Source organism: Myotis yumanensis, unplaced genomic scaffold (genome assembly GCF_028538775.1).
Source record: "Myotis yumanensis isolate MYYU_CA2020_CCGP unplaced genomic scaffold, mMyoYum1.0.hap1 SCAF_1, whole genome shotgun sequence".
Taxonomy (NCBI): Eukaryota; Metazoa; Chordata; class Mammalia; order Chiroptera; family Vespertilionidae; genus Myotis; species Myotis yumanensis.
Window position 1 is genome coordinate 42,264,032 of NW_027223752.1, and position 26,297 is coordinate 42,290,328.

The 26,297-nt window shown below is 36.2% G+C and overlaps 1 protein-coding gene and 1 non-coding gene across 2 annotated transcripts; one reads left to right on the forward strand and one right to left on the reverse strand.

Annotated features, from left to right (window-relative positions):
* Positions 1-806: 806 nt before the first annotated feature.
* On the reverse strand, positions 807-24,229 carry PSMA3 (proteasome 20S subunit alpha 3). Its single transcript, XM_070419093.1, has 11 exons — positions 24,112-24,229; positions 21,283-21,365; positions 15,361-15,484; positions 13,509-13,610; positions 13,353-13,426; positions 10,745-10,817; positions 9,626-9,691; positions 5,619-5,665; positions 2,663-2,730; positions 1,350-1,414; positions 807-944 (listed from the first exon to the last, which is right to left on the reverse strand). The coding sequence occupies exons 1-11, from the start codon at positions 24,130-24,132 to the stop codon at positions 900-902; spliced, it is 768 nt and encodes a 255-aa protein (XP_070275194.1). The 5' UTR covers positions 24,133-24,229; the 3' UTR covers positions 807-899.
* Positions 24,230-26,224: 1,995 nt separating this feature from the next.
* Positions 26,225-26,297, forward strand: TRNAK-CUU (transfer RNA lysine (anticodon CUU)). The gene has a single exon. It is a non-coding gene; the product is annotated as a tRNA-Lys (tRNA).

Sequence of the window (26,297 nt, forward strand, 5' to 3'; positions counted from 1 at the left end):
TACAGGTCACGATTCTAACTATTCCTCAGTAACGATTCTGCTTAAAGAGCATTTCCACAAATATTCTCATTTATTTTTTGGCATAAAATAAGAGTATTTTCATATTAACTTTACAGATTGAGAAATTTCTTACGTGGGCACTTAAATCCACTCCGATACATTCTTGACTCTCCTGAAACATCTTTCTTGTGTGTGTACACCTAGAGGTTAAAAGTGGCTGATGACCAACAGCCATTTCACTAAATACAAAACTGGGCAATGGCATCAATTAATTGCCTACTACCTTGATAGGTACTTTTTATACTTGATCTTAACCAAAAGGCCTAGAAGCAATGGTAGGTACTTTTAAAATCTGATTCCAACACCTTTATTTGCAGTATTTTAACTAAGAAATTTTTAAATAGTCATAAGCCTGCAATTATTTAGTTTTAAACTAAATAATTCACAACTTTAGTCAATTATTAAGCAGAACTTTCCCTTCAAAAAATGACTTGGTTAAAGTTGTTGTTCTGAATGCATTTTGATAATACCTATTGCAACAGAACATATGTATATTTCATGACCCAGTAGTTCTACTCTTATGTATCATATTTCCTACAGAAATGCTGTGCAGGTGTACCAAAACAATTGTGCATGTTCACGGCTGCAATATTCATTATAGTACAGAAACAAAACTGGAAAGGACGCTAAACTGTCTAGCAACAGAAGTTGAACATATTTACAACTAAGTAAATATGTGCTCAATTAACCCCACCAATTTTGTCAAGCAGATATTAAACCAAACTTCAATAATTACAAGACAAAAATTTAATGAAAAATGGTCAGTGGTATTTAATAATTCAAGGAGCTAAATAGTTACATTGGGACTGTATTAGAAATTTAAGATAAATGCTGAAATGTTACATATTATCATCATCTGATTCATCTTCTTCCTTCAAAGATTCCTGTTAAGAGAAAAAGTGTTTAAAATAAATTTCTAATATTACAACAATCTGAATCTAATTAGCCACTTATTAAACATACTTAATTGAAAAATGAACACTGGTTTAGAATAAGGCACCCAACTTATAAAAAAAGATAATTATATACCTTAGTCTAACAATCAATTCATTTTTGATAGAAAACATACAATATGAAAGTATTTAAATATGAAAGTATTTAATGTCCTGAAAACCACTGCCATTTTCACAAAAAATAAAATGGGGGGCAGGGGCTGAGAACCAGGGTAACGTTATCCCCACTGAGGATAACGTAGAACATTTCTTTCCTTAGTTCAACTCAACTTTTGTTATTTAATCTAAATCATAATTCTATGCTTATTTCCATGGAGTTTTCATGTAGTGACTTACCTTAGCATATTTCTCTGCCTCTTCCCTTATATCTTTTGGAACAATTTCATGTCTTCCTTTAGTTACTAGAAATTAAGCCATATATTTAAATGAATTAAAAACTATTGTGATTTGCAGTACTATGCAATCTACCCAATCCACAGGTATGGTCCCTTTAAGGTAAATATTGTAAAGTTGTACTTTTAATAAAACCAGATACTTTGAATTCATTTTTGTGTGTTTTTTTCATGTGAGATTAAATCTGCCCAAATTTAGCTTTTATGGAAAGAATGAATTATATTATGATAAATCTTGAGTGTTCGTTCATGGACAGCATGATTAATTTTTTAAACTGGCCTTGAAGCTTCATGGTTACACTAAGCTACAAAGAAAAACTTGCTTTCTCGGTAATATTTTTTAAAAACATGAAACGGATGTTTCAAAAGTTAAATAATTCACAACTTTAGTCAATTATTAAGCAGAACTTTCCCTTCAAAAAGACTACTTGGTAAAGTTGTTCAGGCTTTCCTTGTTCTGAATGCATTTTGGTAATACCTATTGCAACAGAACATATGTATATTTCATGACCCAGTAGTTTTACTCTTATGTATCACATTTCCTACAGAAATGCTGTGCAGGTGTACCAAAACAATTATACATGTTCACAGCTGCAATATTCATTATAGTACAGAAACAAAACAAAACTGGAAAGGACGCTGAACTGTCCAGCAACAGAAGTTGAATAAATTGTGGTATATTTAAACAGAACACTATACAGCAAGGCAAATGAACAAATACTACTTAAAATACACAGCAACCCAAATGACTTACACAAATATAATGTTGAAGAAATCAGCGGTAAAAGAATATATATTGTATCATTCCATTTATATAAAAACTTCAGACAAAACTATGGTTTAGAATTTAGGATAGTGGTTACTTTGGGGGAGAAGGTAGAAGACTGATTTCAAGAAGGCCTAAGGGGTGATCTGGGGGCTAGTCTAGTTTTTAAATACTTTTTAAATTTTACAATTTTAATTTATTTTAGAGCGAGAAACATCGATTTTTGTTCCACTGGCTTATTCATTGGTTGCTTCTTGTATGTGCCCTGACAAGGGATTGAACCCACAACAACCTTGGTGTATCAGGGCAATGTTCTAACCAACTGAGCTACCCGTGGAGGGGTTATATGACTATCCATATTGTAATAATTCGTCAATTCATTTGTTATTTGTATACATATATATCATTAACAAATTATTTTTTAAAAAGTCACCCAATGGTAAATTAGGTTTGATACAGACAACTTGAGAGAATGCATAAAAGTAACTTACTTTCACCAACCCAGCTGAGCTCCAGTTCAAAAGCTTTATCCTTAACTTCATCATGTACTATGTAAATTCTAAAACAGAAAATAGGAAATTGTAACATTTATTTATTTGGTGATCTACAAACACTGTAGTTAATGTATGGTCAGCACAAATTAGAACACCCATCCCTTATATAAGTATAAAACTATACATAAACACATTATACATAATTTCTATTTATGAACACTGGAAAATATAACTAATTACACAGAATTGATAAATACTACAAATGATTCAATATACCTTCAAAATCCATGTTTATCTTGATACAGTGTTTTAGAGACATAACTAAAAAAGATAGCTCATAAGGAATACAAATGGGAAAAACCTCATTACCTGTGTCTTTTTAAGATAATTTGTTTTTCCATTAACTGGTTATTTTTAAAATAATTTCTAGTTTGCAGTTATTAATGGTCTCTTCTCTCTGCAACTTCTTGGCTGGAATCATTGTAAACCCTTGTCCATTTTCCCCTCCTGGCCTTCAAACTACAATACATGCCAAATTTCAGCAAACAAGGAGGCACTGTCACATAACATTAAAGTAAAAATATCAAAAAATTAAGCATCAGCGCAAAGCTTTCCTATTTTATACTTTCTACAACCGTACACACTTTACTAATCCCTTGCTATAATATAAGGAGTCATCTTAATTTTTCTGAAACTAATAAAAGGTATGTAGTGCTGCAAAAGGGATGGCTTTTCTGCATGGAACTAATTAGTGTGTGCTGTTACACCTAAACATAAAAGGGCTGATTTCCAGAAGCATTTCTCAATGGAGGAAATTGAGTTTATCATGTTAAACTTATAATGCAGTCCAGCCGGCATGGCTCAGTGGTTGAGCGTCAACCTGTGAACCAGCGGGAAGTCATAGTTCGATCCCCAGTGTGGGGCATGCAGGAGGCAGCCAATCGATGATTCTCATCATGGATGTTTTCCCCTCTCTCTCTCCCTCTCTGAAATCAATAAAAATATATATATTTTTAAAAACTTATAATGTAATTATAATGAGAATTTTTTAAAATGGGTTCTGCTTCACAAGTGGAAAGGGAAGGGTATGGTACAAAAGGAGGGGGGCAAATGAGGAGTGAGTGATGGACAATGAGCACATTTAAATACTTCGCCATTTTAATATTTTATTTACAAAAACTCAGTTTAAGCGAGATTAAGGGTACTATTTAGTACACTTATTAATAAAAGGCTCTCTAGCCCTAGCTGGTTTGACTCAGTGGATATAGTGTTGGCCTGCAGACTGAAGGGTCCTGGGTTCAATTCTGGTCAAGTACCTTGGTGTCAGGATCCCTGGCCCTGGTCAGGGTGAGTAGGAGGCAACCAATTGATGTTTCTCTCTCACATCGATGCTTCTGTCTCTCCCTCCCTCTCCCCTCCACTCTCTAAAAATCAATGGGAAAATATCTTACGGTGAGGATTAACAACAACAAAAAATAATAAAAGAGCTCTCTAGGACTTTTCCCCTTGCATATATTATTAAATGTAAAACCTAAGACATCTATACAAAGACCTGACTGACTAGACCATGTTCATGTGGAATAGAGATGCTGTGAATTCTCTGGAGTATTGTTTATGACTTTAAAATATGAAAAGTTGCCGAAACCGGTTTGGCTCAGTGGATAGAGCGTCGGCCTTCGGACTGAAGGGTCCCGGGTTCGGTTCCGGTCAGGGGCACGTACCTGGGTTGCGGGCACATCCCCAGTGGGAGGTGTGCAGGAGGCAGCTGATCGATGTTTCTCTCTCATCGATGTTTCTCTCTATCTCTCTCCCTTCCTCTCTGTAAAAATTCAATAAAATATATATATATATATATATTTTTTAATATATTTTACTGATTTTTTACAGAGAGGAAGGGAGAGAGATAGAGAGTTAGAAACATCGATGAGAGAGAAACATCGATCAGCTGCCTCCTGCACACCTCCCACTGGGGATGTGCCCGCAACCCAGGTACGTGCCCCTGACCGGAACCGAACCCGGGACCCTTCAGTCCGTAGGCCGACGCTCTATCCACTGAGCCAAACCGGTTTCGGCAATAAAATATATTAAAAATAAATAAATAAATAAAATAAAATATGAAAAGTTGACTTCAAACTAACATTTTATTGGACTTTTTGAAATATGCAAATGCTTGCATTCCTTGATCTACAACAGGGATGGGGAACCTTTTTTCTGCCAAGGGCCATTTGGATATTTATACCATCATTCACTTAATATAATTCATTTAATACAAATTTATGTTGCTATGAAAAAAGCTCCTAGATTTTAATTTTGAGTCCCGCCTGCAGTTGCCTTGGCAGGGTCAGAGCAAATGATTTTGCAGGTCTCATACGGTCCGAGGACCAGAGGTTCCACACCCTGATCTAGAAGAATTATGAATTATGAAGCACTGCCACTCAGGTTTACTGGCTTTGTTATTGCTTACTATTAACTATTACTTAGCAACCTACTCTGTACCTTCAAGCTTTCTTCAATTGTTTTTAAATATCTGAAATATTGCTCTCATCTTCTTAAAAGAACTTTTATACCTGACATTATCTTGCCCAAAAAAACAGGTTATTTAAATGAACCAACTTCATGGATCACCTATAGAAATAATTAGCTGTAAACTGAAAAGTTTGAGAATTAAAATTACTATTATTGGGGATTTTGACATTTGGGAAGTTGGGAACTATGAAATAAAATCCCCAGAGGTCCACTATATCCTCCTACCCTTGAATTCTGTCACCTGAACTCCAGGAGTTTATTTTGTCAAAAGCTATTTTTTTCTCCATTCCATTGTTACTTAAAATATGGATATTGTCTTCCTTAATTCTCCTTCAAATATTAAATTCACCAACAAAACAGCCTATTTGAACTAATGGTTGTGATAAAGTGAAATATTTTTGTTAATGGTAAGGAAATTTCAACTTACATTTTTGCAACTTCTTTAACAACATCACGACAAGTCATTTCTTTCATCTACAAAAAATAAAATATATATTCAGTTAAGTTATGAGTTAAAAGAACACTTTCCACTTGTGTAACTATTTTAAGATTCTTTTCACAATCCATGTTCTTGTGATATATTCTCAGATATAAAACCAAGGAAAATAATATCCCAAAAGATAAGAGCCTAAATTTCTTGTTTCAGTTTAATGTTTTTAAATTATTATGCCAAAACTGATATTCTTAATGACCCTAATCTGGGGACCACTAATTTTGTGATAAGTATTAAAATTTATAAAAATCCACACCCCTTTGACCTAACTGGTTTGGCTCAGTGGCTCTAGCCGCTAGAGTGTCAGCCTTTGGACTGAAGGGGTCCCAGGTTCGATTCCAGTCAAGGGCACATGCCCGGGTTATGGGCTAGATCCCCAGTAGTAGGAGTACAGACAGCAGCTGGTCAATGATTCTCTGTCATCACTGATGTTTCTATCCCTTCCTCTCTGAAATCAATAAAAATATATTTTTAAAAAATAATAAAAAATAAGATAGTGGTTATTTTTTAAAAATCCACATCCCTTTATGAGCCTAATATTCACAGGCAGACCCTGATGTTTAAAAGACTACACAAGATCCACAGAAATGATTAAGAAAAATTATCCTTTACATGACAAAAATGCAAAATGTTGGGGAAAACTTTGAAGAACCAAGAGCTGAGTGGGTTCCTAAAACATAGCTAGATTAGGTTTGGTTTTGAAGATAAATGGAATGCACAAGATAAGATCAAAAACACGTTTGAGCAAACTGGTGTTCGTATTCTGGATATGTTGGGGAGGATGGAAATCGTAAAAGAAAGGGTATTCATAAAGCAGTGCAGACTTGAGGTAATTCAATTACTTTATCTCTAAACTAGGTTCATTAGTATTATACTTTTGGTATTTATTTAGACTTTAAACATGCTCTGTGCCTGCACAGCCATCTGAGAAAGCAGGAACAAAAATCATAATCCTATATAACAGATGTAATATGCAAATGGTTGTTACGCCATAAAGCATAACGACCGACCACGTAACGCCAGATCACGACCAGATCACGGATCAGCAGGAGGGTGGGGCAGCAAACTACAAGTGGGCAGCGGAGAGCTACAGGAGGGGGCAGGGCAGCAAGTTATAAGGGGAGAGGGGAGGGGGGAGCTACAGGAGGGCGGGGCACCAGGTAGAGAGCTACTGGAGGGCTACTAGTCTATAATAAAAGCTTAATATGCTAATTAGACCAGACAGCTGAATGACCTTCTGGATAAAGCCTCAGCTGAGAGAGGGCCAAGCCCCTTGCATGAATTTCATGCATCAGGACTCTAGTACAACTATAAAAGAACTGGCATGGGCTCTTCAAAAAATTAGTATTGGGGGAAGGGGGAGGATTTAAATTATAAGAGATAAGGAAACAAATTCCGTATGTGAACCTTAATTATGGTTTGAAAAACAGTTACAAATGACATTGTTGAGATTAATGAGGCAGCTCGATTATGGACTGAATATTAGATAAGGGTGATAATGGTATTCTAAAGAGATGAATGCTGAAGCAGTTAGGGATGCAGTGTCATAATGTTGGCAATTTTTGTTTCAAATCATTAGAAAAATAGCATACAAATGGATAGACTGTTGGAAATATTAACTGCAATCTAGATGCAGATATTTATAGTACTCATATCTTTTCTGATTTAATTTTTATATAAAGTTAGGGGTGAAGGCCCTGACCGGTTTGGCTCAGTGGATAGAGCGTCGGCCTGCGGACTCAAGGGTCCTAGGTTCAATTCCCGTCAAAGGCATGTACCTTGGTTGTGGGCACGTCCCCAGTGCGGGGTGTGCAGGAGGCAGCTGATCTATGTTTCTAACTTTCTATCCCTCTCCCTTCCTTTCTGTGGAAAATCAATAAAATATATTAAAAAAAAAAAAGTTAGGGGTGAAGTAAAAGAAAGGATCTTTATACTTTTTCCTTATGGGTTAAATTTCTGTATTTACTAAATTATCATACAAAGGCAAACTTGAACACATGTGAAAAGCCACATTTTTTTATTTTTTTAAATATATTTTTATTGATTTCAGATAGGAAGGAAGAGGAAGAGATAGATAGAAACATTAATGATGAGAGAATACTGATTGGCTGTCTCCTGTACGCCCCCCACTGGGATGGAGCCTGGGATCCTTCAGTCTGCAGGCCAATGCTCTATCCACTGAGCCAAACTGGCTAGGGCAAAAGCCACATTTAAAATGACATATTTTTACATATATTCGTGAAGTTCTTATCTCATAAAATAATCATTTTGGTGAACAACAACAAGAAAAAGAAGGCAAAGCAATGATGTAAGTGGTGGTTGAAAAACTTCTGTGAAGGACCCAACAGTAAATATTTTAGACTTTATGGACTTTGGTCTCTATTCCAACTATCAGACTCTACTGTTGTAGTGTGAAAGTAGCCATAGACTGAATGTGGCTGTGTTCCCATAAAACTTTGAAAAGTAGAAACCATAATTCGATGACCTGATTTAGAGCATCTTTTCGTCATTTAGGTATACATGTTCCTGAAGTGAAGTGATCTTTCTCAGTTCTTTGCTAGGATTTGCTGGTATTCCTATTCCTTGCTAGGATTTAACCTTAGAAAGACAAAAAGATACTTGACTATTCTAAATACTCTCTTCAAATTTCTACACAATAATAAGGAAAGATGAATGCAAAAGGGAAATGAGTAGAAGACAGGATCTTAGTGCTACATCAGAAGTGTGTGATGGAAAAGAACACTGGTTTAAGAGTCATAAGGTCTAGAAACTATTCATAACCAACGTAATTCCATGATTCTAGCCAATGTATTTAACCCAGGATTGTGCTTGGGCTAAGTGATGCCTAAGGTCCTTTTGCCAGTTTTATTAAAACACCAAACATGACCCTAGCCAGTTTTGCTCAGTGAATAGAGCATCGGCCTAAAGACCAAAGGATCCCGGATTTGATTCCAGTCAAGGGCACATACCGTGGTTGCAGGCTCCTTCCTGGCTAGGGCTCGTGCAGGAGGCAACGAATCAAAGTGTTTCTCTCACATCAATGTTTCTCTCTGTCTTTCCCTCTCTCTCTCATTTGCCCCAAAAATCAATGGAAAATATCCTTGGGTGAGGATTAACAACAAAACAAACAAAAAACATCAAACATGAATTAGGTTTTGTATGTCTAGAAAGTGGCATTAAATTTCAAGCACTAAAAAGATGTTCTAGAGCCTGGCCTTAAATGTGTTGAATGAGTAAAGCAAAGTTCTGCATTAATATTAAATGTATATGAATTTTTTTTCTCACTGTAATTTACCAAAATACTCTTAAGTCATATGCCTGCCTTTCCGGGACCTTTCTGATTAGCAATAAAGAATTGGTAATATTAACTTGTTTCAATAAGTTGCTCAAATTGGCTAAAAGGAAAACCAACAAACAGAAAACTTTTTTACACTAAAGATGGATTTCTGCTTCTTAGGGGTAGAGAAAGTGGGTAGTTGGAACAGGACAGAGTTTCATGCCTTAATGTAGGTAGGAACAAAGGAAAGAGAAGCACTGGAGCAGTCACACTCTTAATGTAAGGCATCCACAGACAAAAGTGCTCCAGAAGAAAGAAATGATAGAATAAAAACCAAAGTTCTCAACCTAAGAAGGCTCACAGGGTTCCCATGAATGGCCTTGAAGGATTTTGTGAAATTACATGATACTTTGTATTTTTCTGGATTAAGGGTTTACAATAAGCAGATATCAAAATCATAAAGGGATCCATGACACAAATCCACAAGTAGTATGTTACCAGCTTTCCTATTCAGCTACGTAGCAGCTTTAATAAGTTCTGCTCAAAACAGCAAACCATATGCTATATACTACTAGTACTTGGTAGAAAAGGTTTAGTTTGTGGTGATAAAACATTACATGAGAATAATGATAGAGCAAAAATTCAAGCATTATGTATTACCTACCTGAAGCTTTTCTATTTCTGTCTTTGCAGCTTGCTTGGCCTTGCCAATAGCACAGCCCCAATAACCCTATTTAAAAAGAACACACACCAAAAATATATATATGTATATATTCAATTAATATACTATTATAAATCATTGATGACTACTGTTTATATTTAAAGGTTAATGAAAGAATGTTAAATGACTTTCAAAAGTAAGTCTGCAGAAATACAGTCAAACACATGCTAATGAACACCAAGGAGCTCAAAATATTTAAAACACCAAATTCTAGAAGTTTGAATATGGGTTATTTTTAATACAGATATAGCCAAAGAAAAACAAGTATCATTATGTATATTTCATGAACTAGAGACATTTTTGAGAGTAGGAATGAAAATTTTTTTAGCATTATAACAAATGAAAAAAGTTATTTCTGAATTTCCTATGAGTTCTATACTCTAAACCAGCGGTTCTCAACCTGTGGGTCGCAAACCCTTTGGCAGTTGAACGACCCTTTCACAGGGGTCACCTAAGACCATCCTGCATATCAGATATTTACATTACGATTCATAACAGTAGCAACATTACAGTTATGAAGTAGCAACGAAAATAATTCTATGGTTGGGTCACAACATGAAGAACTGTATTTAAAGGGCCAGAAGGTTGAGAACCACTGCAGTCTAAACCATAAATCTTTATTATTTCTATTATAAATTGTATTTGTTAAATTAAAGAATGTCCATTTATACTTGCATGTAATGACAAAATATAAAATCAATTTTTTTAAGTTACGAAAAATCTCAGAAGATGGTGAAAGGTCAAAGAAATCCCATTTAAAGTCCTTTTTTTAAAAGGGAAAATATATGCAGTCTTAAGACACTGCTACTTTTTATAGTAATAAAGAAAATACCTCATATTCAAAATTTTATGTTCGCATTGCAGTTTTTATAAGCAGCATACTGAAAACTACAAATCTTTCCTCTGCCTCATATCCATAGGTTATTGTTATTAATGCTAAACAAAATGTTACATTCCTTGAATGAATTTTAAAGAAACTTTATGTAATCTAAATATATTATTTCAGTGCTAGTAACATACTATTAAACTAAAAATAGAATTCCATGATTCAAAATTACTCACATATGAAACACCCGACGGGTCAATCATGTAGAGTTGTGCACCATCATTCACACTGTAAGACCCTAACATGAAACTTCATAAAAAGAAATTGTTTAAACCATAGTTCTTAATACCAGAAAAGTATTTTAAAAACACAGCAATAAAAATGAAATTGTAGCCCTAGCCAGTTTGGTTCAGTGGATAGAGCGTTGGCCTGCGGACTGAAAGGTCCCAGGTTCGATTCCAGTCAAGGGCATGTCATGTACCTTGGTTGCGGGCACATCCCCAGTGGGAGGTGTGCAGGAGGCAGCTGATCGATGTTTCTCTCTCATCGATGTTTCTAACTCTCTATCTCTCTCCCTTCCTCTCTGTAGAAAATCAATTAAAATATATATATTTTTTAAAAAAATGAAATTGTACTTTCTAAGATAAACTACTTATATACATATAACTCATTATACACTTTGATAAGGGTAGTTTTAATGAAAACTAGTATACTTTTGAAACTGTTCAAAATTCATGGGCTTTGTTTGATTAGTATTAAACTTTCTGATGAAATTTTCCTGGGAGGACAACAGTAGAGACAAAAGAGTAATGATAGATGGAATACTAATAAGAGGACCCAATAGGTAAAAACATAAATATGAAAAAACCCAAGGTGACAAAATTCCTGATGTGAATACACTGAATCTACCTCAAGCTCTTGTTCCTTCATTTTGGGGGGGGCTAGCCCCTATATTTCTCCAATTATTATTCTGCAATAAGCCAAAGTAGCTCAGTGCATTTTTATATGCTCAACAAATTAAAATTGGGCTATGAAACAATCATGTGAATTACTGATTTTCTGAAATTGTAATTTCTTTCCTTTCCCTTAAGAAGTAGAAAAGAAACCAGCCTCATCTTATATATCATTTAATGTACAGAATACCTTAACAGCCACCAGTTCAATTCCCACCACTAGCATCATTCCCTTCCATTTTCCACATGGCTATGAGATTAATCTTGCAGAGTATATAACTGACTGTCATTATTTTAAAGACCCTCAAGGTTTTTTTAGTATGGAGCAAACTTCTGTATGATCTGACCCCTTCCTACATCTTCAATATCATATAAACAGTCTACACAATGAGGATACTTGACTACCTCCACATTATCTGAAATGCCCGTGTTGTTTCATACTAGTCCCTTTGCTTGAAATACTCTTATCAATGCCGCTACATCTCACATCCTCCTTTCCTTGCCAACATTCCAGAAAGGGACCATTCCCTAACTGGTGCCCCACTATGCATACATTTATCATATCACCTCTAAAATTATATCCATGATAACACACTTATCTTTCTGCCCCCCATCCCCCCACAATGGCTTGGCTGACTTTATTTATTTATTGAATATATTTTTATTGATTTCAGAGAGAAAGGGAGAGGGAGAGAGAGAGAGAGAGAGAGAGAGAAACATCAATGATGAGAGAGAATCATTGATTGGCTGCCTCCTGCACACCCCCTACTGGGGATCGAGCTCACAACCTGGGCATGTGCCCTTGGCCAGAATAGAACCTGGGACCCTTCAGTCCGCAAGCCGACGCTCTATCCACTGAGCCAAACTGGCTAGGGCTGACATGTTTATTTTTTTAAGTTATAAACTAGGGGGAACTAAAAATGGTCAATGGGGGAAATAGGGGAACATATGTAAAACTTTCAACAATAAAGATTTCTTTAAAGTTATAAACATCTTTTTGAGGGAAATCTAGAGCCATGACAGATCTCTGAGAAGCTGTATTTGAATATTTACATCTAAGCTACATTTGAATATATACTCTAGGTCTTGATGAAACTACATCCCAGCTTGCCCCAGAATAAAATACCAGCATTCCACCTTAACAAGAAACTGAGACTAACAAGAACTTAAAATATATTTTTGTATGCATTCGTTACTGACTGCTAAAAAACTCCCAAGTATACAGACGGAAATTAATGAGAAAACCAAGGTGTCAGTAAAGTTGGCTACCTAATAATGGCAACACAGAATATCAGTTTGCAGTTTCCTGGGAATGTCAAGATCTAACATCAGAGAATGCTTTTTTGTTTTATTGAAAAATAATTAACATACACCTCTGTATCAAAGTTTTAGATGTAGAGCATGATGATTTGATTTACCAGAACTGTGAAATGATTACAATAGGTTTATTAGTTAACACCCATCATCTCATATAAGTACAGTAAAGAAAAAAATTTTCTCCTTGTGATGACACCTCTTAGGATTTACTCTCAACTTTTCTAAATATCATACAGCAGTGTTAACTATAGACATAAGGCTGTACATTACATCTCTAGTGCTTATTTATCTTATAACTGGAAGTTTATACCTTTAGACCAAATCATCTTCCTCCAGAGAATTTGTTATAGTCAAATTAAAATTATTACTATGAGTTCTATGTTTCATCATCAGTTCAACTCTGTATAGTGTTTTTTACTATTCAAAGTTTCTATTTTTATGTACATTGTATTCAATCACTGCCCTAATACCTCTTAGTATTAGTTCATATTTTTAAGGTATAAAAGGCAAAAAAACTGGGAAAAACAGATATCTATAGTACAGATTTGAGTAAATAAATCAGAAAATTTCATACCTGCAGCCAAAAGGTCTAACAGCACTGTAGAGTGTATATGCGTGTACATACATGGCCACTCTGTCTGCAAGATGCTGGGGGAAGGGAGGAAAACAAGAGCTTATCAATGAATCTCTATTACTGTTCAAAAGCCTCCTCAACATGTTATCAACTTACTTTTAGTGGAATGTTATAGCCAAAGTTAGATCTAAAGTTGGAAGCTTCTTCTCTTGCAATGTCTGCTAAAGAACGAGCATCTGCCAACAAGCCTGCTACTGCCTGAAAGAAGTAAGTACCAATTGAATAGATATTACTATCATAAATCAGGGAAAGTACATAATTATTACAGGTTTTTAAAATATTTAACCAGCACCACCACTAAAACTAAGTTTTTTTGGCTTAAAGGTCTTCAAAAGACATTCTGGCCTTTTGATGCTTGATATGGGAATACAATTTAGAAATTTACCACGTGTGACTTGACTGCTTTGTCCAGTGATCACATTCAGAATGATTATAATCAATCCACCACTTCATTATAAAGATTAAAACAACAAAAATAATAAAACTTTTGGTCTTGGTAAGGACTGATCTTTCCTTTATTTAAAGCAGTTGTATGTTCAAAAAGTTATTAAAAGTTTTGGTCTAAGCAGCACAACCTCAAATCTCCTTTTTCAGCCTACTGATTAATAAATTGCTATGCCAAGCCAAAACTTGACAAGCTACATATCTTCCAAGATTAGTGGTTTTCAACTGCAGTTACCAAACCAAGTACTGAGATAGCCTAAGCACTGCAATGAACTCTCAAGAGTTGTGGGACATTAAGTTTGGGGGAAACATTTGTCAAAGCAGTTCAGTTTCAACATCAAATCATTCTTCACTCCTTTCAATACATCAAATCACTGAGAAGCTGGGTTGCTCTAATAAAAAATAAGTACTTCGCAAAAATCAATGTGGAACAGGAAATGAAGAGGGCAGCAAGTAATCTGATTCCAAACGTTGGAGGTTATACAGTTAACATTAATTCTAATTGTTTAAAAATGAAAATATACATATTCCTTTCATTCTATGTGTCATTTTTTTAATAGCTACTTATGTTTTAGGACATAAACACTTAAGTTGTTTGGACCTAAATACATAATAAATAGAACCATTGGGTATGTTTTTGGCCCAGAGAAGACATGAAAAAAAAAATTACTGGAACATAGGTACTAGGAACCAAAAAAGCCTGGAAACTGCTTATTTAGAAAATTTTCAGAATTTGTAATTTTTAATAGCCTTTTATCTACTACTAATAGTAATAATGATGAAAATTCTTAACACATATTGAGCACTCATTACATGCTAATAACATTTTATATAACTATTTTTAACCTTGCCAACAAATGTATAAGGTAGGTACTATTATCACCATAGTTTAGCAAATGAGGAAACTAGTGTTTTTAGAGTGACTTTCCAAAGGTTACCCAGCCAGTAAATTTCATTATTTAAGTCATCAATTGCTTTGGAGAAAGCTTATTATAAAGTCTTAAAATTCTCAAATCACTTGAAGATGACAATTGTGGGAACAAAACATTAATCCTTCATTGTTCCTAATCCTCTTCAATGTCTACTGTTTTGCCAATTTCTGACTATAAGAAATGCCATCAGTTTCCTGGCTTTAAATAACAAATGGAAAAATTTGAAAATTCTAGGATAACAATTTTTCCATCACAAAAGGCCGACTCTCTAACCACTGACCAAAACAGGCCAGAGCCCAACTTCTCTTTTCTACACATTATTTCTCACTCCTCTCCCCTCCTCCTTTTCTTAAGGCAACCTGGGTTTTCATATCTATTTCCAATCAAGTTATGAAAGCTGTTCACAAACGAGTAACTATCTGTGATTACTTCTGTGGCTGCTCTCTAATCTGTTTCTACCTCAATGCTAAAGTAATAAATGGGTTCTTTTAACACATCTTAATATAGTCCAATCAGTTACTTTACAAGAAACTGGACAAGGCAAAAGGAAACATTTTAAAATGTGACCTTACCATTCCAACATGGCGATCAACATTAAAAAGTCGTTTGTTGGACCCTTCTTCATAAAGTTTAGAAAGGACTAATTTTTCCACCCCAAAGACAACACCATCTTTACATCTGATTCCAATAGCTGTACTGAAACAAGCACAAGAAAATTAAAATTTTTTAATGAATTTCATAAACACAAAAATAGGTAACATTTAGTTTTTTAAAGCATGTCAAGTACTTTAAAACAAACACATTTGAAAACTATAAAGGGTAAACTACCTTAAGTGTAGTAAATTATAGCCATATAAATGAATATCATGTGACAAAAAGGATATTAAAACTTAAGTGAAATAAGATGCCAACAAATTATGTACAAAATGGCACAGTGTCTGGCATATGATAGCCATATTATAACAAATGTTGACTAAATTCATGCCTATTAAAAGTGGTACAATATATGCATTGAAGAGACAGGCTATACGCAAGCTAAAAAGTTAACAGTGACAAACTTGGGTGGATAGGTTATAATTCTTTTTTTTTTTATTATCTTATTTGCTTTTTCTGCACTAACCATGTACTGCTTATAATCCTATATAATAAAGAAAAACACCAACCAGCCAATCAGGAGTGAGTATGCAAATTAACCCAACAAAGATGGGAGGTTAAATTGCATACACAGGCACTAGGCAGAGAGCAGAGAGGGAGAGCTAGCATCTTGGAGGACTTGGGGGAGTGGGAGGCCATGGTGCAGAGACAAGATCACGGGGGAGCACTAGGAATTCTGGGAATAGTAGTTTTGGTGGCAGCCCCAGGACCAGAAGCGGAACCGTAGTTCTGGTGGCAGATGGATCTCCCTACACTAGAGCAGTGGTTCTCAACCTTCTGGCCCTTTAAATACAGTTCCTCATGTTGTGACCCAATCATAAAATTATTTTCGTTGCTACTTCATAACTGTAATGTTGCTACTGTTATGAATCGTAATGTAAATATCTGATATGCAGGATGGTCTTAGGCGACCCTTGTGAAAGGGTCATTCGACTGCCAAAGGGGTGGCGACCCACAGGTTGAGAACCTCTGCACTAGAGCAAAGTGAGCCTGGAGCAAGTTACTGTTGCAGTGGCGGATGGAGGGAAAACAAAGGTGAGAGACATAAGTAAAATCAGAGTGTCTAGGAAAAATTAAAGGGACGATATCCTAAAACTTCCAGGAAATCTCTACCAATGAAGCAAAGAAAAAAAAAAAAAGCCTCTATTATTCTGTGAGCAACAAACCAAACTGGGTTGGGGGTCTCAGACAATTCACTCACATGACTGCAAAGACAGACAGAAACTCCCGGATTGGAGAGGGCTCCCCTGAGGACTCCCAGATTGGAGAGGGTGCAGGTCAGTCTGAGGGACCCTCACATCCCCCAGTGCATGAATGTCATGCACCAGGCCTCTAGTAAGTATATAAAAGAATAAATTATATGTTCTACACAACTGTTTAAAACAAGATAGATCTTGCCCAACCGCGGCACCTCAGTGGTTGAGCATAGACCTATGAACCAGGAGGTCACAGTTCGATTCCCTGTCAAGGCACATGCCCGGGTTGCAAGCTCTATACCCAATAGGGGGCGTGTAGGAGCCAGCCGATCCATAATACTCTCTTATCATTCATGTTTCTATCTTTCCAGCTCCCTTCCTCTCTGAAATCAATAAAAACATATTTTAAAAAGAATTAAAAAATAGATCTTAAAGTAATCTCTTAAGTAAAATGTGGAGAAATTATATGTTGCCATTTTAAGATAAAAATACATTAATTATTTTATTTTCTAATCCTTTTAATAAAAGGAATTCTGATTAGAAACAACCAGAAAAATAAACAGAACCACGTACACATATTGCAAAGAATTTCAGACACTCCTTCCCCCACACTTCAAGCATGGCTCCCCTTTCAAGTTTTAACTCCTGGGCCCACCTTTCAAAAACCCTGAGAATCTGCAAAGCCCATCTAGCTTATTCAAATTCCTATTTATAAATCCAGTGCTCTACTGAATTCAACCTCTCTATCATCCCTCAAATATCTTATGTTCATTTTTGCTGTTAAGTCTTCATTGAGGTTACCCTGGGTGCTAGAATACACTTCCTCCTCACCACTGCATATTTAAATAAATTTCTACAAACTTTGGCAAATTCACTGGAACTTAAACTCTTTAGCCTCAGGTAGCCTTTCCTAGTTATTCCAAATCATCATCTATTTTTCTCCCTCCCTCCCTCTCTCTTCTTCTCTGAAATCAATAAAAATATATTTTTTAAACAAAGAATGTCCTTGGTAAAGCAGTAATTAATATTATTATATGACAACCCCTAAGTACCTGTCTTTTTATTATCATACTGAAATTAAAGGTACTCAAAGTGCTTCTGCACGGGAAAAACTGTTTTGAGTTGTTCCTAGAACAACATCTATAATTATCTGAAAAGGCTATTAAAATACTTCTCATTTTTCCAACTACATACCTACATGAAGCCTGATTTGCTTCACAAGCTTCAATAAAAGTAACAACATATTGAAGCAGAAGCAGATATGAGAATCTGTCTTCTATTAAGCTTTAATTAACTATTGTGATCTGCCACTCTTCTCACTACATTTTTAAATATATTTTGGATATATTTTTATTACAAATGTTACCAATATTTAATATTTTTAAATAACATTCATTTAAATTTCTATGGTAACATGCAATTGTGTTTATTACTGTTCTTTTAAATGATTTCATATTTTTAATTGTTTTAAAATCTAACATGGTAAATATTAATAGGACCAATAACCTGCATAAATAAAAGCTCTTTAGGGTCACAGTAAAGATGGAGAGAACCTATAGTCTACATAAAAAATGCTCTTTGAGGTCCTAAGTATAACAGAATCTGGACACCAAAATTTGGTGTACATTTTTGTTCTAAACAATCTAATCCTTATGTTATATTTCACAATTTTTCTTTCATATTATGATTCCTCAATGAGGCTAAAGAGGAAGATTATAGTTTAATCTCTTGCATATCACCTTCTAGGGGTATAAAATTAAGATCATGGTACTTTTAAGTATTAACTTATATGTCATTAATTAATTTGGTAGTTCCTATACTTAGGAGGCACTCAAAAATATTTGACTTTTAAATTCCCAAAATTAAATTTCTTTCTTTAAAAAAACTGATCATCATTGCCTGACTGGTTTGGCTCAATGGACAGAGCGTCCGCCTGTAGACTCAAAGATCCCAGGTTCGATTCCGGTCAAGGGCATGTACCTTGGTTACGGGCATATACCCAGTAGGGGGTGTGCAGGAGGCAGCTGATCGATGTTTCCCTCTCATCGATGTTTCTAACTCTCTATCCCTCTCCCTTCCTCTCTGTGAAAAAATAAAATATATTTTTAAAAAAGCAACTGATCATCATTCAATGCAGTAATATAATCTTAAATCAATTTATTTAAATAAATGGTAAATGTTTTCTAACTATTAGTTTATAGGCCAGATTCTTAAGAAAATTAATATGCAATCTAATTTTTCTAATTTTCACTTTTGTTCCCACACAGCACTTAAAAGATTTTCCAAATGTTTTTACATAGATTTCATTCTTATTGTCAGTTATGTGAGTAATTAGGGTAGATGTCTACACCTAACATTATAAGACTGCATAGAGTAACCCTACCTGATACCACTAATAAGTAGCAGCTAGGAGGAAAATTCACATCTTATTTTTTAAAGAATATTTTTTTAATTTAATGATTTTGAGAGGGGCGGGGAGAAGGGGAAGTGAGAGAGAAACATCAGTTTGTTGTTCCACTTATTTATGCATTAATTGGTTGCTTCCTGTACGTGCCCTGACGATGGATCAAACACCCGACCTTGGCATATGGGGGAGGATGCTCTAACCATCTGAGCTATCTTCCAGCCAGGACGGAAAATTCACATCTTGTGATCCTCATCCAATATTCTATCATATCAGGTATTATAGATCCCTTTAAAAGAACTTTCCGTATTGTTTCTTTATGCAGATAAAAACATCATTTATAGTGTTTCCATTTTTAAAAATTCCAATTTTATTTAAATGTAACAGTTTTAAATCATATTTAGAAATACTTAATAGAAAGCCAATTATTAAATACACAGATCCCCATAGCCCTAGCCTCAATTTTCTGGGTTACAGATGGTTTCAAAATGTATTTCCAGTTTTTCTTAGTTGATACTTCTCTTACCATCTTTTACACTAATGAAAAGTGCAAGAATGCAGAGGAGGGGAAAAAATAGTAACTTTCTCAAGTCTTTCTCCAGCTCCCTGGTCTAAGAGCCAATCTTCCTTTATCAACAGGAAGAAAATGTGTCAACTTTTTCTTGAATTTGACTCTCTTCTGAACTCTATCAAGCTTTGTATACAATAGCAAGTACATTTTAGCCTAAATTCTTAACAGCTTTAGTTCTATTGCAGTATCAGATACCAAAAGCCTATATACCAATGTATCTAATACAACATTTAAACACAAAATAAATTAACTTTGTTTTAAATCCTATAATAGGACTTAAAATGTGTTTTTGCTCAAAAAATTTTTAATATTTCATAAACCATTAGAAATCCACATACTTTCTTTCTAGCACTCAGGAATAACTACTGAGCGCTAGCACATGCAAAGACAAATAAGTCTCCATATCATATCCCAGTATTAAAGATACTAGTACAAATTTGAATAACTCACTATTTGCATATGGATTTTTCTAAAACTCTACAAATATTTCCCTACTCCACCTCTACTCCAAAAGCTTTCATTATTATTTTATTTTTTTTAATATATTTTTGTATTGATTTCAGAGAAGAAGGGAGAGGGAGAGGTAGAAATATCAATGATGAGAGAGAATCACTGATTGGCTGTCTCTTGCACGCCCCACACTGGGGATTAAGCCCACAACCCGGGCATGTGCCCTTGACAGGAATCGAACCCGGTTACCCTTCAGTCTGCAGGCTGACACTCTATCCACTGAGCCAAACTGGCTAGGGCTCATTATTATTTTAAATAACTGAGCTTAAACACCAACACCACTTGTTTAGTAGACCTGAAAAAAATTCTTTGAGATCTGAGTGAAATGCTATAATACAAATTCATTTTTAAAAGTCCTTTAATTCATGCCAAAGCTTCTTCAGATTCAAAAATACAATTAACATGTAACTATAACTGATGCAATTTCTTCAATAAAAGACTCATACAATTTGCCACAGGATCATTTTAGTGCCTTATTCTAAACAATAAGAGATAAAGTAAAGGAAGTGAGTCCAACAGGAAAAGTATCTTAGTGATCCTACACCTTTTGGAGTGTGGCAGCAGCAGAATTTTTTTAAATCCCTGCAGAGAGGAACACATGACTAATGGCATAGGACATTTAAAAAAAAAAGAAATACAAGTTAAAACCTAATGGCCAAAGAAAACAATGATATAAACCATGAATTTTAAAAAGAAATGGGCTAGCCCTAACTGGTTTGGCTCAGTATAGAGCGTCAGCCTGCGGACTGAAGGGTCCCAGGTTTGATAACAGTCAAGGGCATGTACCTTGGTTGCGGGCACATCCCCAGTAGGGGATGTTTCTCATCAATGTTTCTAACTCTCTATCCTTCTCCCTTCCTCTCTGTAAAAAATCAATAAAATATATCTAAAAGAAAAAAGAAATGGGCTAGCAAAGATGATAATGAATTTGGTTTTATACACTACATTTGAGACATGGTAAAATGTCCAAATCAAAATACAGGACTGGGACTCATGAAATCATTTGGCCTAAAAAAAGATCTGAAAATGACTAATAAATTGAGATTATTTTAAGACGCATGTTTTGTACCAAAGTAATGTAACAAAGGCTAAGTACCAAAAATATAGAAAAGGAGATATTTAATAATATGCTAATTTCAAGTGAAGCAATGTTTCTTACCTACTGTTTTCCACAGCCTTCATAGCATATTCAACTTGAAAAACCCTTCCATCAGGAGAGAATGTAGAGGCTGACAGGTCATACTGGGAGGAAAAAGGCAACAAAAAGCCTATAGTTATGTATCTTTGGCAGTAATATAACCTTACAATTTTTTTTCTAAAATGGCTTACACATCAGAAATGTGTGTTAACTCTCAACAAAGACTTTGCTTTAGCATGTCAGAGCAGCAACAGAAGCTAAGGCAAAAGTTACAGGCTTTAGATTTCTGCTACTGGGAAGTAATAGATAGAAGTTCCAGATAAAAGCAACTTTTTTCCAATAAAACACAAAACTCAATTTTGTAATTAGTATAGTATGGCAGAAATAACACTGAAGTCAGAACATTCTAATAACTGTGGCACTAAACAAACTGAGGAGCCTTAGACAAATCATTTAGCATTAAAACATGTAATAAGCATGTTAGTCACTATAAGGGAATATTAAGAATACTCATTCTTTAACGCCTTCATTTCAAATCAGACCAGGCACAAATCTGATGTTGGAGATACAGCAGTAACCCAGAAAAAGGACTATAATGAGCCCTGGCCAGTGTGGCTCAGTTGGTTGAACGTTGCCCCATGCACCAAAAGGTCTCCGGTTCCATTCCTGGTCAGGGCACATGCCCAGGTGAATACGGAAGACAACAGATCTTTCTTTTTTTTCTCTCTCTCTCTTTCTCTCTCATCAATGTTTTTTTTTTCTCTCCCTCTCCCTTCCTCTCTCTAAAATCAATACAAACATATTTTTTCAAAAAAGGACTATAATGAAAATAAAACAGATTGAAATGATAGGAGCAACTATTACAGACTACCTGATCAGGAAAGGTCTTGCTGGGGCAGTTAGTTATATTTAGTTATTTAGACTGAGTCCCACAGTAGTAACTAGCCATTTAGGATATGGAGGAGCCATCCTGGCATTTGGCCTAAAGACCTGAAGGTGGAAATAAGCCTAGCACAACCCAGGAAAAGAAGTAAGGCCACTGTGTCTTGAGCACTGTAAGTGGCAGAGAGAAAACTATCAGAGATATGTGGGGATAAACTATGCTGCCTTCCAGGCTGGAGTAAGAAGTTTATATTTTATTCTAAATGCAATAGGAAGTCATTGGAATGTAAAGGGGGGGAGGGGCTGATATAACCTAATTTTTTAAAAAAACATCATTCATCTGAAAAATGAATTGCAGTGGGAACAAGAGTGGAAGCAGAGATCACGCATTCCAAAGGTGGTACTTCAACTAGAGAAAAAAAGATGTAAAGCAGTATCTTTTGAGGGTAGAGAACCTCCTCCCTCCGCCCACAACAAAACCCTGCTAATGCATTGGCTCTAGGAGTAAAGTAAAAAAGAAATTAAAGGTGAATCAAATTTTTTTCATTTGAGCAACTAGAGCTGTACCATTCACTGAGCTGCAGATTGTAGGAGATGCAAATAGGAAGTAAAAAAGAAATTACAGGTGAATCATACTTTTTTTTTTTTTCACTTGAGCAACTAGAACTGGACTGTTCACTGAAGACTCAAGATTGTAAGAGATGCAAAATGGCAAGAAAACCCAGAGCTCTACTTTGGACATGTAGTTTGAAATGCCTGTTAAACCATCAAGTGGAGAGAAATGTCAAGTAGACAGGTCTTCCTAGAAGTGATAAGAGGAGATAGGCCTCCACAGAGGTGCTTCCTGAAGATTCTTAACTCTACCACTATAACAACAAAAGGTTATATTATTAAGTGTTTTTACAGGGTTTGGAAAATGAAACACTATCAATCGAAAGTAATATTAATGCAGTTGCAAAGTCAATTTGCTACATTACTAAGCAACTACTATTCCTACAAACAAACAAACATGACAAACTTTAGCATCACATAACCAAATGGAATAAACCATTCCAAACTTAAGCTGCCTATTATCAAACTCGGAAACCCAGTACTTGGGCTTAATGCCGAGTATCCAAATCCTGTGAACTGTAGAATTGGATGAACTCAGAAACCCATCATTCAACGCCTTCATGCAAACAACCAATCTATATTTCTAAACAAAACTATTATTTTCTATATGGAGAAATACATAAAAGGGGTAAGCAAAAGACTGCATATATGCAGTACGTTTAACAAAGGAAATTAGCCCAAGTCCAACTCCAAAATCCTCAAGTCTTGTCTGTGAAAAGTCGGAAGCGGCTAGGTCCCTAGCTAATAATTTCAATGTCTGCAGTAGGGAGCTAACTACTCTGCACAGGAAAAGCTGGGACACAGGAAAAACGTAAAGGATTCTTCAGATTTCACTTTTGAGACCATTTTTCTTATTAGTTCTGTCCGGGGAAGCACACGGAGCGATCACTCCCCGCGGGGGGAAGATGGAGAAGGCCCCGTGAGTCAGCAGCACCCGGGCCACTGCACCGAGCCGTCCGCGGAAAGCGCGTCTCAGACCTCGGACCCTCAGCCGCCGGGCCTCGGTGGTTCCCAAGAGGGGCTGACGCCCAACCCTTCCCACTGTGTCTCAGGCCCCACGAGTTTCCACTTTCGGTTTCCCGGAGAGGATCAAGAACGTGACTCAGCAATCCCCAGCGGCTCCATTTCACGGCGGCGCCGCCGGGCCCGCCACACCTGAGCTGCCGAGCCTCAGGTCCCCGTCACCGCAGGCCCCGGCCTAGAAATAAGCGAGTGGGAGGGACCACTGGAAGCGGCCCTCTTGGCCGAGAGCAGTCCCAGGGCACCCCGAATTGGCGCACCCTAAGCGGCCTGCCGGAGCTCCCTTCAACGCGAATCCTCCGACTAGGCTATCACACCAAGAGATAACGAACTCACCCCGGTGCCGATCGAGCTCATCCTGCCAAAAACCAGCGGAACGTGTAGGGTCTCACGGCCGAAAGCGCTCCCGCTACACCGCAGCACGCACACTAGTAACAGGCTCTCTCATTGGCTGATCTCTCAACCAATAGCCTTCTCTGTGGTTCGTTCCTCGGTGTTTAGCTCCGGGAACAGAGGATTGTGGGAAAGGAAAAGGAGGGGACAACCAAGGAAGAGCGGTGCGCAGAAGCAGAAACAAGGAAGGTGGGGTTAGGGCCAGGTAGGGGTTCTTCCTCTTCAGTTTCTGTCGTGCGTGATGTTGTGTCATCGGGTTGTTTGAGAAGCTGCTCTATTCCACTTCCTTGGAACTATTTACCTTTTATACTATCCCTCTAGCTTGATACATTATTCTTTCTTAGAGAAAAGCAGAGATGTTCTTACCAAGACCAAAGAAAGCGACAGAGGAGATTCTCCCTCCACACTCGGCGTCCCGGTTCTGACCCATTGTTTTGAGGGCATCCCCATCAACCCGCCTATCCTCACGACAGTGGAAGTTGCACTCTAAAGGTATCTCACCTTTGAGCTCAGGCATTTTACAGAAGCTTTAGCACCCTTTTTGTGAAAAGAACTATTTAGTGGAATTAACGATAAAACTGATTAAAGATGTTTGTGGAGATCTAATATATTCCAAGTACTCTGCTGAACATGGGTGATAAAAAGGTGGAGTAGACCTAACCTCAACCCTCATGGAATTTGCATACAATGTAACGAAATAGGCAATAAAGAGTAAATAGGCGAATGTGGTAAGAAGGTAGAAGAGACCATGGAGGTTTGAACTTTAGACCCGGTACTTACAGCATGACTTTCGGAATGGGTGATATTTAAACGGAAACGTGGGATTGTTATAGGAATATGAGCTTGGCATTTTACAGGAACGATCAGGGCAGCCTGGCCTGTCAGTGATTAAGTGGGGGAGCCTGCAGGAAGTAAGATCAGAGGTGGACATGGAACCAGATCTTGTAGTGGTTTAGATTTTAGTCTTCTTATTAAAGCAGGACCATTAGCACTTTTTAAACTATTAAATGCCTCAGTGTGTATTTTCCCCAAACAATAGTATTTTACATAGTCACAATACAATTATGAAAATCAGAAAATTAACAATACTATTGTCTAATATACAGACTTTTTTAGATTTTGGCAATTCAGTAATGCCCTTCATACAAAAAAAAAAAATCCAACACCACACATTGCATTCAGTTACAGGTCTTTAGGCTCCTTTAAACTGAAAATAATAGCTTAATATAAATAGTGGCTTAATAATTCCATTGTCTCCGAATGTCATAATTTGATTAAAATCAGTTTTTCTTCTTTCCTCTTAGAATTAAATTCTTTACTATAAAATTCAATGACTAATTCTTTCCTCCCAGCTTCTGTTATTTGAGCTGGTGCCTTTGAGTGTCGCATCTCTCAACTGTCAGGCGGTTTCCTGAAAGAGGCCTCATTTTAAGTGAAGCAGAAGCCCCTTCCTCAATTTAACTTTCCTTGACTAGATCATATTAAAGGAAAAGAGCTAACTCTGCTGTTTTTTTTTTTCTTTCAGTGTAAGTAACATTTTAGTGGTTGAACTTTGTTTTGTTTGTTTGTTGATTTTTTTTTTTAATATGGAAAGCTTCAAGAATTTACGTGTCCTTGCGCAGGAGCTATGCTAATCAATTCTGTATGGTTCCCATGTGCCTCGATGTGGTGGTGGTCCGGGTTTGTGCGGACTGAACTTTGTTTTTTAATGTTGCCTCCCACGTTGTAGGAATCCAGTATGTCATTTGATAGCCTTGATACGTGTTTTTTAAAGATAACATATTAAGCAGTATTTTAAAACACGCCAGAGAAAAGATGTAATGAATGAACCTGTAATTATAAAGATTTGCATAAGTTTTCAGTGATCTTGATATATACACGCAAAAGAAATTATTAAATTCCAGTTCAATTAAAGAAATGTTTTAAAGAATTCTTGAAAATAATCGGGAAGTGCATATTTAATAATATGATACAAGTTTTTAGTAAATTGGTGGAACAAAATGTAATGTAGCTGAATAATGATCAAGAAGGAGAAAAACGGCGCAGGTTTACATGCGCCCGGCTAGCTCAGTCGGTAGAGCATGGGACTCTTAATCCCAGGGTCGTGGGTTCGAGCCCCACGTTGGGCG